General features: G+C 49.7%; 1 protein-coding gene across 6 annotated transcripts in view; it reads left to right on the forward strand.

Moving 5' to 3' along the window:
* The window catches only part of shf (WNT inhibitory factor 1), a 492096-nt gene that overhangs the window by 452234 nt on the left and 26636 nt on the right, over positions 1-13226 (forward strand). For all 6 annotated transcript variants that reach the window (XM_077641125.1, XM_077641124.1, XM_077641126.1 and 3 more), the window contains exon 7: positions 12273-12368. In XM_077641125.1, the coding sequence (XP_077497251.1) occupies positions 12273-12368 (96 nt within the window). The remainder of the gene's footprint in view (positions 1-12272; positions 12369-13226) is intronic.

Below are 13226 nucleotides of genomic sequence, written 5' to 3' on the forward strand. Positions count from 1 at the left end.
ATACTCAATGAGAGGCCGTAGCTCACTGTCGTCTCTTTGGTGTTGAATCAGAACGGACGTGGAGATGGCGCCAAGAAAAACTGAATCGTCGTCGGGGTCAGCTCGGGGGTCCTCGATAGGAGCACGAGACAAACAGTCGAAGGCTCCAGCGTGCAAGCCGTCACGAGGGATCTTTGAGGTTCGCCAGCCAACAGAGCGAGTGGTGGTCGCTGACGACCCTGAAAGGACGGCCACATAAGTACGGGCGAAATTTGGTCACTGCCCACACAACGGCCAGGCATTCTTTTTCGGTGGTGGAATAGTTTGCCTCAGATCGTGACAAGGTGCGGCTCGCGTATGCGATTACGCGTTCGAGACCATCCTGCCACTGCACAAGGACCGCACCGAGGCCGATGTTGCTGGCGTCTGTGTGCAGTTCAGTGGCGGGCGACTCGTTGAAGTGTCCAAGGATGGGCGTACTTTGGAGACGAGTTCGGAGGTCTTCAAAGGCCTTCTGTTGCTCCAGGCCGCAGAAAAACGGTTCGGAATCTTTCGTGAGGCGGGTAAGGGGTTCAGCGATCTGGGAGTTCTGCACAACACGCCTATAATAGGCGCACAGACCCAGAAAGCGACGCACGCTTCGCTTATCGGTGGGCACAGGAAAAACAGCCAAGGCGGCTGTCTTATCGGGGTCGGGGCTAACCCCTTTAGCGTTCACGATGTGGCCCAGAAACTTCAACTCTTCGAAAGCGAAGTGACACTTTTCGGGCTTCAGGGAAAGACCGGCCGACCGAATTGCTTCGAACACAGCGCGCAGGCGTCTCAGGTACTCTTCGAACGTATCAGAGAAGATGACAACGTCATCAATGTACACGAGACAGGACTTCCATTTCAGATCGGCAAGAACGGTATCTGTCATCCGCTGGAAGGTTGCAGGAGCCGAGCACAGGCCGAAAGGGAGCACCCGGAATTCGTACAGACCGTCCGGTGTAATAAAGGCTGTCTTTTCCTAGTCGCGTTCGTCCACCTCGATTTGCCAATAGCCGCTGCGTAAATCTAGCGATGAGAAGTACTTGGCATGGCGCAGCCGATCCAGGGAGTCATCAATGCGCGGCAGAGGATAAACATCTTTTTTTTTACTTTGTTTAAACGTCGGTAATCAACGCAGAAGCGTAGGGTTCCATCTTTCTTTGCTACTAGAACAACAGGCGACGCCCACGGGTTCGTCGACGGCTGTATCACGTCGTCCTGGAGCATTTCTTGAACTTGACAACGAATGGCATCACGCTCGCTCCTTTGAAGAGATCCGGTAAGGCGGCTGACTTAACGGCCGCTGGTTGACGTCGACTATAATTCGGTGCTTTGTGAGCGGTGTCTGCCTAACCTTAAGCCCCAACTCGATGGGCACATCCTACGCGTACGCGCAGAGCGCCTGTGCGCCCAGCGCCGCGTCGCGACGGGCGTCGCAAGTGGTGTGCACCTCCATAGCCTGTCGCTGACTCGCGCTCGTGCGCGCACTAGCACGTTGTTGCTAGACCTCATAGATTGGAACTGGCCAAAACAGTTAGACTGCCACTTGAAATCTTTAGATTTTGAAAGTAGCAAGGCAAGTTATGCAATATATAAACTGAACTGCAGTTTTAATAGTAGATTTTCATTCAAACTGGCACGTATGTCAGTGCTTATCGCGGAGAGATTTCCACAGCTTCTGAATGTGGTGAACGTTCTCTGCGTGATTGAAACATGAGGAATCTTAAGAACATTACAATCACGAAGTGCTCGTCATGAGCAATGTGCCTGCTTACCTTCACATGGTGTTCCCGGCATTATTTCCGCCGCCACCTCCTTCCAGGATGCTGCCGTAACGAGCTTATTTTTGTGGTGTTTGTGGCTGGCAAGCCACAGCGAGCGGCGCCTCTCAACAGCAGCGATTAATTTTTCATTGCTTATTAGGTACGACATGCTTGCGCAGGGGGCTGTCGCAGCTCGTTGACAAAAAAAAAATCAGTCGGCGCGCCACAGAGGCTCATTCCGGATATAGCGGGAACTGTGCCCTCTCATTGGCCACAAACCAGCGAGCCACTTCCGGCGCGTGCGCCAGCGCGTCGCCAGGGCCGAAAATATCTGACATAAACAGATATCTAGCAATGCGCGCGCCTGCGCGCGCGTCTCGCTTTGCGCATGCGCAGACAGGATCCAGCGTACGCCCGTGCGCATAGGCGCTCAGCCGGTACGCGTAGGATGCGTCCATCGAGTTGGGGCTTTAGAGGTTGGGGCGAAGCAGTCACAGAAAGACTGGATAACGCTTTCGAGGCAGCGTTTCTGATTAGACGGCAGGTTCGGGTGCACGTGTTTTTATGGGAGTGGTCGGTGCCTCCACTGATGCCGAGGCTTCGGACAAAGCGTGCTGTCCCGCGAAGTCGCCGAGTTCTTCGAAATACGCAATAACTGTTCTGCAGGGCAAACACTGAGGTTCACAGCCAAAATTGGCTACCAAGAGCTCGGTTCGGCCATTGTTCAGCTCAACAATTCCGCGAACAACACAGACTTGCCGACCAAGGACCAGCGACATGTTGGTTTCAGCAATGCACGAGTTCCAGTGATGTCGCAATCTACGGTAACAAAAATGCTAGCTCTCGACGAGATTAATACGTGGTCGTCAAAGACGCGTAACTTAGTCCCGCGTGGCTCGGGATCGCCGTCAACAGGGGGTTGAGTGGAAAATGACACGACAAGCTCCTGAACGTTGATGACAGCACCGTACTCCCGAAGGAAATCAAAACCAAGTATCAGGTCTTTGGAGCCCTCGGGCAGCACAGCAAAGCAACCAGGGAAAGTAGCACCGCGGATCTGGATTCGTGACGTGCAGACGCCGATTGGCGTAACCACATGGCCGCCGTCGGTGCGGATCTGTGGTCCAGACCAAGGGGTCAGAACCTTTCTGAGGGCCGTGGCTAACCGACTGCTCATTACAGAAAAATCAGCGCCGGTATCCACAAGTGCGGTCACATCGCGATTATCAGCGACTACTGGGATTTCGGCAGACACCAGTCGGTCGCAGCACGTCGTTGGGGTCGTCGGGTGAGGTCGTCGTCGGTCGGATCGTAGACGCGAATCGTCGGGTGGAGGCTCTTGACTTGATCCAATAGCGGCGGCCCTACCCCCGGGGGACGCCGTCTTCAGTTTTCGCGATGTGGAGACGCGCCTCTGAACTGGCTAGAAAAAGACGGGCGGCTTGGCGAAGAAAACCGCCTTGGGGATGGCGACCGGGACTGGCGTTGCCGCGAGGTCGTTGGCTGCACGTTATCGGACAGATACTGCTCGATGTCCCGCGGCCGTTCTCTGTAGCGTGGCCGAGGTGCGTCAGGTGAAAACCCCCTTAAGCCCATTCTGCGGTAGGGGCAGTGGCGGAGGATGTGGCCGGGCTCCCCGCAGTGGTAGCAGAGCGGCGTACGCCGAACGCGCGCTTTGCTCATGGTGGACAGGGGCTCCTGCGGTACGACGGGTACAGCTGCAGTTGGGTACCGCGGTGAAGGCACAGGAGTGACAGGGGAAAGGCTTGACTCACTGGCCCAGGACGACTTTGTAGTGCTTGACTGTATGTCATCACATAGGGCGCTGGCTGCGGAGCTGGTGGCGACTGAACAGCTCGCTGGACTTCATCTCGGACCACGTCCGGTATGGCAGCGACGCAGCCTGTGGAGCTTCGAAGCGAAGTTTCTCGAGTTCTTCGCGCACTAGGCTCCTCACAAGCTCTCGAACCTCCTCAGTGGGTAGCGACGAGGGCGTATAGTGGTGAGCGGCTGCTACACTAGCCTGACGGCCGTAGTGCGCGCCCCGTTCTTGCAAAGAACGCTCCATGCTTGTTGCCTCCTTGGCAAAGTCGGCCACCGTTCTTGGCAGGTCACGTACCAGTCCGGCAAACAATTGCTCTTTGACGCCGCGCATCAAGTGGCGTACCTTCTTGTCCTCGGGCATAGCAGGGTCGGCGCGATTGAAGAGCCGCGTCATGTCCTCGAAGAACATGGCGACGCTCTCATTCGGCTGCTGCGACCTCGATTGCAAGGCGATTTCAGCCTTCTTCCGTTCGCTGGTGCTGAACGTGGCTAAGAGCTCTCGGCGAAAGATCTCCCAGTTAGTGAAGGAAGCTTCGTGGTTCTCATACCACATCTTGGCCGAGTCCTGTAGTGCGAAGTACACGTTCCGCAATTTGCGCTCGCCGTCCCACTCGTTGAATCCCGCCACACGGTCAAAGCTGGCCAACCAGTCATCGACGTCCTCAAACCTCTCACCGTGGAATGATGGGGGCGATCGAGGTGTGTGAAGGGCAAACGGCGGGGCATTACCGGAAAGCTGACTTGTCTGGCTAGCCGTAGCGGACGTCATGGCCCTTGCTGATCTTGCGAGTTGACCGAACTCTGGTTGTAGGCCTCGCAGGCGGCGGCTCGCCTTGTGGATTGGTGTTGTAGCCACGCGTTAGGAACTGACGTCATGAGTGTCCTCGAGGTCAGCGTACATGGACCGTTACCCAGCGGCTCCACCAAATATGTCACTGATAAACGGTCGAAGCACTCAAACCAGGCTTTAATTAAAGACTCGGTCTGTGCGCACGACGTCGTGATCTGGAACCGGAAAAGGTATGCACACGACGCGACCATAGCGCCCTCATCGGCGGCGCGCGCTCGAGGAATGTTGGGCTCGGCCGCCGGCCGCCGCGACTACTCAAATCGGCGGCCGGACGTACTACTTACTCCTTGGTGCGGCGTCGTGAGCTGCTGCTGGCGTTGCCGTCTGTAAATAAAGCGATGTGCAGTGGCAATTCTTTTCCGCTTTTACGGGGGTACCCGAATTGCTGGCAGCGAGATTCGCGACAGTTGCGCTGAAAAGCACAACGCCGTGCTCGTGCCGTATTGCCCCTAATCAGAATTAACTGACACCCCTTTACTATTGAAGAATGTTTGGCTCGGCCGCCGCAACGCCGTGCTCGTGCCGTATTGCTCAGAGTCAGAACTGGCATGCCTTACAACAGCAATATACCCCGACCCTAATTGTCGTCGTGCTGACTCGATCTTAGGTTGGTGCTCCTTAACACATTTAACAGCAGTCATAGACTGTACGACAGCAGCTTATAACTGTTTTTCTAGCAGTGCTACATTCTCTGTTCGGCGAAGTGGCTGCCTGTCTGGAATCGTGGAGCCGTGTGAAGTACTGCTACTTGAGTTAATTGAAGACTGTCACATAAGTTCTAGCAGTTCACAATGAAAAAGCATAGGCATGCGAGGAAACAGTGGTAAAGTAGAACTACAATTTTCTGGCAATTTATCAGAAGGAACAATAATTATTTCTTTCCATTAAGTAAAAGTGCAGTGTGTGGCATAATAAGTAGTAACCGAAACTCCTGTACGTGCCCGGCGGGTCCAAACTCAATTTTCATGTATCCGGTTTTCGTTAAGTCCGCTGCTGCTGCGGCCGAATATGTTTGCAAAGGAAAATTCGATGTGCACAAGGAAGCGGGCGAGCATCACGGCGCTGACCGCACCCGCGATCGATCAGTATATATCGCCAGCATGGGCAGCGGTAGCGGCACACAACGCCGAGCCGTCCGGCCGCCGGTTTGAGTAACGTGACTACAACGAGAAAGCTGTCTCCGCGACCGTCTGCGAGCCATGTTTGGCGCCGGAGTAGGGGGCACGGGCACGACAGCCGAACCCTAAGACTTCGTCGAGCACGCGCCGCCACCGCCGCTGAGGGCGCTAAGGTCGCGTCGTGCGCATACCTTTTCCGGTTCAAGATCACGACGTCGTGCGCACAGACCGAGTCTTAATTAAACGTGTTGGGCGTGCAAGACAGCGAGGAGCTCGAGCGAGGAAGAAGATAAAAACCCCTAGCCCCAAGAGTGCGCGAGGCGCGGCAAGTCCTATCTAAAACAGTTCGGCCGCAGTATGGCGCCACTGGATTCATTGGTACTGTGGCAATATTGCCTATTACACCGTTCATTTTTCAGTAACGCTTCAGCAACTGAGCTTATCAGCAAAGTAGCTTGTTGCAGCCTCAGTACCTGTCATCTCTCAACGGGGCCTTTGCAGAGCCCCGTTGAGAGATGCTCGAGGCTGGGCATCAATAAACCACTAACAGCGCGCGGTGCTGGGCCTCTGCAAAGCGCAGGGCGGAGCGATGTATGTCAGCCTGCCGGCCAGGATGACGCTTTTTTATTTTACTTATTTTATTTATTGAATACTGCAGACATGCTGTATGTCCAAGCAGGGGAGGGGAATACGTACAGGGGAAAAAGCAAAGCATGTACGATAGTACTGAATAATATAGATACCACTAAACATGCAATGCAAAGGTACAATTGAAAATGCGGTTCGAGTACAGCTACTAAGCCAACAGTGAAGAAATGAAGAATGATTAGGAAGCAATGGAGAATTCCCCGGCAGAGCATTCCATTCAGAAACTGTCCTTGGAAAAAAGCAAACATGCAAAAATAGATTTCATGTATGCTTATGAAGGAAGTTGAGACGAGCTTTCTTTCTTCTATCTGCAAGTGGCTCTAAGTCTGCAAGTTTCAGCATGGCGGAAGGAAAGTCTAAGCGCCTACATGTAATGGTTGAAAATAATGCGAGGCGCAAGACGTTGCATTTTTTCTAGTTTTTGGGTGTCATATCTGTTGGGTAGGGGGTCCCATACAATGCAGGCATATTCGAGATTTGGCCTTACAATGTATTTATATGCCTTGAGTCCTAGGGCACTAGGGCAACCGCCCATCCGAAACTTGAAAAATCCTGAACCCTAAACTTCCTGCGGGCGGATGAACATATATTATCGATGTGTTTCGTCCATTTGAGCCGTGACAGTATTGTGACACCTATATACTTATATTCTTTTACATCTCTGATTACATTGTTATTTATATGTAAAATTAAGTTGTGCAATCTTTTTACTCATGCAGAGAGAAACTGTTTTGTCAAAGTTAATAACCATTTGTTACACCATTTTGCTAATAGTTGTAGATTTGCGCTGAAAGTAAGCTGGTCAGACAGAGATTTTTTAGAATTATAGTACAATCATCTGCAAACAGCTTTACGGACACAGAGGGTTCGAGAGCTTCTGCAAGGTCATTTATATAGATATTGAAGAGCACTGGACCCAAAACCGATCACTGAGGCACACCTGAGTAAACCTTCAAGAATCGAGAGGTGGCTCCATCGATGTCGATAAACTGCTTTGTAACACGCGCTACAAAGGTGCTGATGAAATTTTTCTTGCCTTGCTAGATCAGAGGACAGACCTTAATTATGCAAATACTGCATGCCCCCTTTAGAAGAGTTGCGAACTAATTAAAGTGGTGCCACAGCAGAAACTGGCGAATTTTTCTAATCCACTTATCCCCACCCTGCACTTAGGATGCCATCATGGCACCTGCTTGTCACAACGGCTAACGCAGGTTTTTGAAGGAGTTCTCGATGTCAGGTCGATCCAGAACAAATAATGCCTCGCGCTCCTAAGTTACGTGACAGGGTCACGTGATGTCAGAGATAGAAACAACTTTATTGCCAAGGAAAACTGTAGCCTCAGTGTGAACCCCACACAGGAGTGACCTCCAAGGTTGATGCAAATAAAAGCTGCGCGAAGTAGACGGGACACGGAGAGACACAAAGACGCACACACAAAGCGCAGCACTCCCAACTGATTTTATTTCTCGAAAACAGGGCGCTTATAAAAGCGAACAGCATGACGAACAAGGTACATGTGCAGCAAAAAAGAACAGCGAGCACAGGGCGACGACAGTATCAAGAGAACCACATGTGATTAGCACCCCCCCCCCCCCCCCCCCCCGGAAAGCCCGGATATGACCATCTAAGAAATCAATCTCTTTTCTTGATAGAGAAATCGAAGGCGAGCTAACACAGTTGTCACCCTGTTTTGAGTTGAAGAACGCATCGATAACTTCTCTTTCGGTTTTCGCTTTCGAAATGAATTTTGTTTTTTCTAGATAAGGATGAGAGTTGTAGGTATCGCATCTCCTACAGTGCAGCAGAAGACTGCTGCCCGTGTCGGTGCGTAGAGACTACCTGTGCTCCAGAGCACGCTCATTAAAACGTCGGCCAGTTTTGCCTACGTAGGTCCATCGATTGAAAGAGGAATTTCTTAGATTACTCCTGAAATGCACTTAGTGAACTTGTTCTGGTGGTTCTTTCTGCAAGTGGTGGGTTTTTTTTTTTGTTCTGGTCAGTAAAGGACACTTTTTTCAGTTTGCATGGAGCCAAAAAACAACGTGGATCCTGTACCTCTCCGCAACCTTCATAATGCTGTGTGAAAGACAATGGAAATATGACATGACAAATGATGGCTTGGGTTCCGAGCGTTCAAGACTGAAAACGGCGCGAAAAACAGGACAACATAGCGAGAAGCAACACACACAGCACCGAACTTACAAGTGAATGTATTTCATGCGAAAGCGCAATAGATACAGGAAGTACACATGAAATAAACTAAAATAACACCATGATATAAGATAGATACTATTGCAGGTCAATATCTAAAAAGGCTATCTCTTTTCTCGATAAGCGAAGAGACGGCACGCTCAAGCACTTGTCACCTCTCAAGTGGATGACGAAAGCTTCGTACAGTTCTCTTTTTGTTGGCTTGCGTACATGCGCAGCAGTTTGCTTTTGTTGAACTTGGGAGTGCATTTGCATGTTGTCACATGCTTGGCGAGTGTGATCCCTCTGCCTACTCTGACATCATTAGCGTGCTCTCTTAATCTGTCATTTAAGCAACAGCCAGTCTGGCCAACATAAGTGGCACCGCATGACAGAGGGATTTCGTAGATCACCTTGCTTTGGCAGTCAACATATTGTGTCACGCGCTTAGCGCTGCAGGATTCTCGCTTTTTCTCTACCCCGTTTACTTTCCTGCACAACCTGCGCAATTTGTTGGGTGCCGAAAACACTACACGCACACCGCCTCGTCCCGCAATCTTTTTCAGCCGATGGCCAACGCCATGGACATATGGGATGGCCGCTGTCTTGACCGAACTTCGCTCAGGCTGTTTGGAGTCGGCTGGTCTGCGCAGTTCATTCAAAAGATGGTGGACAATGCTGTTGATGATGGCCTTCGGATAACTACCATGTACTCAGTCCTTGAGCTTGCGCCTCTACACTTTCGGAAATGCGGTGGTGACAGGACCTGTTGAGGGCATTCCTTAAAGCACTCACAGCTATTCCACGCTTCACCACTTTGGGGTGTGCCGAAGAATAGGGTAGAAAGCCCTTCTGCGAACGTGCAGCATACTTCCAACAGAGGTGCCTGTCTTCCAAAATGAGCCTTGTATCAAGCAACTGCAGTTGGTTCTCCTCAGGCACTTCTTTGGTGACATCAAAGTCACCCAAGATGCTTGTAAACAGGGTATGAAGGTCCTCAACTTCCTTTGAGAAGCCGCCACTTGAAGTTTGTTGCTGTGTGTGTTGCTTCTCTCTATCTTGTCCTGTTTTTTGCGCCGTTTTCAGTCTTGAATCATGAACCAACTTGCCCAACAGTCTTGCTTTCCGAGCGTTGTTCCTTAATTCGTATTGAAGATTTTAGCCTTTGAAGCAGGCTTTCGCAAGTGCTGAGGATTAGAAATCGGGGGTAGCCAGCTGAAAGAAGGCGTTCGACTTGACATTGAAAACTGGATGACATGGTGTGGAAATTTAAATATACAATGCAACTCGTGCAAAGTAACAATTGAGAAAGATTACAATACAGGAAAAGCCTTACACCTAAAGTGCACTAATACAAGAGAGACAAACAAAACACAACTTGTTCACCGGCCACTGCGACAGTCCAACAACCTGAGGAACACGACAGAGCCGAACCGCAGGTTGGCACATGCTGCCTTGTTGGTCCGTGGCTGGGCTAGTGGTGTTGTCCCGGGAGTCAAGTGGACACGCTTTGTGAAGCTTAAATGGCAGCTCGGGCTGACAGACAGCGGAAAACGCCCCTCAGTTATAGCCGTGGTCCACGTCTGTGCGTTCTTTGCGCCAAGACAGGCGCACACATACACGCAGTGTCAACTGCACAATTTCCTTGTCATTCTCGCACCGGGTGCGCGAGCCCATTATAATCAAGCATGGAAACCGGTTTCGAGAACTTTCTAGGTCCTTTTCGAGTTGCACTGTCGTTGACGCGAGAAAAGGGGAGAGGGCATCACTTAGCGCAGTCAAGGTTACGCCCTCTCCGTCGACATTTAGTAGAAATTACTCAGACGTTCTGGAACAGTCGACAGCTTACGCGACCATGTTCCCTTTGGCGCCACGCTGGCGATCAAAGTGGAAAGGGCAGCAGCACACACAAGGTTACGCGCTCTCCGGGGTTCCTTTTCTACTGTTTTAGTTTTCTGTACGGTGCGCGCGTGGCGCGTGGGCGCAATTACTTCCACGCTGCGCCGTTTTTTTTTTTAATATGCGCCGAATTTTGTGACAGCGTCATCAGTTTTTTGGGCGCAAATCCTAAGGGTTAAGCTACACCGCCATTACCTTCAAAACAGTGATAACAGAGCTGCTTTGGAGTATATATGGGACGAGTTTTAATTGAGTGGCAGAAAAACATTTAAATGCAATTTGCTGAACAACAAACACGCTTTCTGTTGTTACTCAACCATCAATGCACCCAGAAAGAGATTCGAGCTTTACTGCAAACAAAAAACATATTAAGCGTTTATGACGAAGTTCGGATGATTTTTTTTTTTTACTGAGACTATAATTCAAATTATTAATTCGACCCCACTCAGCAGCCAGGCACCACTGAGCTACTGTGGTGGGCTCAGATGCTAACAGAGACATCTAATCAGAACACAAAGCTTAAGATCAAGAGTGCACAGTGTGGTCACGGTATGCCAACCCCATCATTGTAAGTGCTTCAATATGAACTTCTATTTATACGAACTGACTTACTACCCCGAATGTTTGAATTATGTTGTCCTACTGTGCAAACAGACCAAAGTAACTACTCATTAGCATCCACCCAAGCACAGCCATACAGCTACAAAGAAAAGCCAAACAGATTTCATAGACACTTTGCAGCTGAAGACAGATTCATGCTGGTCCAGGATTCCAGCAAGCATGAATGAGGACCATGATTTTGAGGTATCAGCTGCAACATGTGCAAAGCCCTACTCGTGGGCAAACATTTACCCTACGGGACAGGGATGGTGCTATGCAAGGCTCTTAAAAAGTACTTTTTTTTTGCATATACGCTCACAGTGCTCGTTTCAAACAATCTGGTAGCGTCATCGAGGCAGATAAGCAAAACGCATATGCATGCCATGTACTACAGTAGGTGGTAAAGGGCCAATAAGTGAAGCAGGGCAGATTTGGACTCTGTAGATTATCTTTCCCATCATACATTAAGAGAAGAAACCGGCCTGTGCATTTTCACCAGCTGCTTGTGCCACATCGCATCCGCCACAGTCTTGGTTGCTGGCATGGCATTTTGGAACAGCATTGGTGCAATTTCATCAAAAATCATCAATTTGTAGTACCATGTACCAGGCTTAATGAAATGCACAGGTTGGGGGCAGCATTCCACCACTGCAGGAGTAAGCTGTGATACCTTATATTCATACGAAGTCATGTTCTCTGCTCCTCAAAAGCTGTCAAAGCTATGCAGAACGACTAACCTGGAGGCTGCCCAGCAACGTGACTATGGACAGAAGCACGGGCAGCCTTTTGCTGAATACGCAGAAGGCGTAATATATAAAATTCCACCAGGTGGTGGAAAATTGCAAGTTGGTCCAACTGGGAGATGTGTGAACAATAGGTTTGAGAGACATGCGTCTAGCTAGCTATTGTCTGACTTGCAGGGACTGTTCCCCTTTATTAGTATCACATGAGAAATCGTGGTATCTTGGGGAAGCCTGTGTCAGTTCCGCCTCCATCGGCCTCCCCAACAAAGAGCCGGCCCATTTGTGCATGCGCTGACAATGACCACCACTCGAACAGATTCGTGGAAACATCCGCAATAAAAGTTGCCCTTTTTTGCGCTGCCGTATCTTAAAAAATGTACCAACACGCCACATTAATCAAGGTTGAAAGGAATTTCTTGAATGTAGCATCATGAGTACACGTTATGCTATTTTTGACATTTTTGTTCATTACTTTTCCCACAGCATTGCATTCAGCAGTAAAAATTGATGCACTAGTTGGCAATATTTTTTTTCCCATTTCCCCTGCAATTTGAGGAAATGTTAAAACTGCCCAAGCTTAGAATAATTCTTTGGGAGATCACTGTCTTCTTTCCTTTTCTGCAAGGCATCTGTGCCGAGAAGTGCCTGAATGGGGGAAAGTGCATCCAGAAGGACACCTGCTCCTGCCGACGTGGTTACTATGGTCCACGATGTGAATACAGTGAGTGTCTTCTTCACTGATGATGGTTGGGGGCACCACCAGTCATTTTAGCATTTAGGTCTCAAAATCCCCTCACTGGTCCAGAGGGCCACCATGTGACACCTAGTGCACCAATCGTACGTAGAGCACCGTCAAACTTGTAGATCTGACGACCCCAAAAATTTGGAAGTACACCCACCGCAGAAAATGGATTAGTGGGTGAATTAGCACAATCCCATATAGTAATCCAGTGGAAAGTAAGCAAACATGGAACCAGTTCCAACCAGAGTTCTGGCGGGAAAGAACACTAGACCCTCATTGTAGACACCACAGCAGGTAACTTAAATGCTATTGCAGTTCCTTATTTAAGAACGTGGTTTTGTGCCAATTTTCAGCACTCCCAGCGTTGCCACGTTTCACGTGTCCTATTTTAACCACTTGGACTTACACCAATCACATACAGGCTTTTAGATTCCCTGCAATTTTCGCCTCATACAATGATGAGACAGACTAGCAACACAGCTGATTAACTACATTTTAAACCAACAATCGTGTGCATGCATGCATGGCAGTCAGGACTGCAAAGCTGAGTAAAAAGAAAATATCAGCACCAAGGAGTAACTATATGTTGGTTTGTTTGGTGCATGATCTTTCAGGCAGGTTTACTCTATATTTAATGCATTTTCACAGGCAGCAATTGATGCTGCCTGATACACAGAGGTACACTAGGAAAGCAGAGAGATGAGCAACTTGCAACCATTTATTAACAGCACATGATTTTTTTAAGGATGCTTCAAGGCATGCAATTGCACATTTTACTGTCTTGAAGTGGGTGATATCACCCCAAAGTCATAAAGCACAGGAGAGCTTTGAAGGCCA

The sequence above is a fragment of the Amblyomma americanum genome, chromosome 10 (assembly GCF_052857255.1).
Source record: "Amblyomma americanum isolate KBUSLIRL-KWMA chromosome 10, ASM5285725v1, whole genome shotgun sequence".
NCBI classification, from domain to species: domain Eukaryota; kingdom Metazoa; phylum Arthropoda; class Arachnida; order Ixodida; family Ixodidae; genus Amblyomma; species Amblyomma americanum.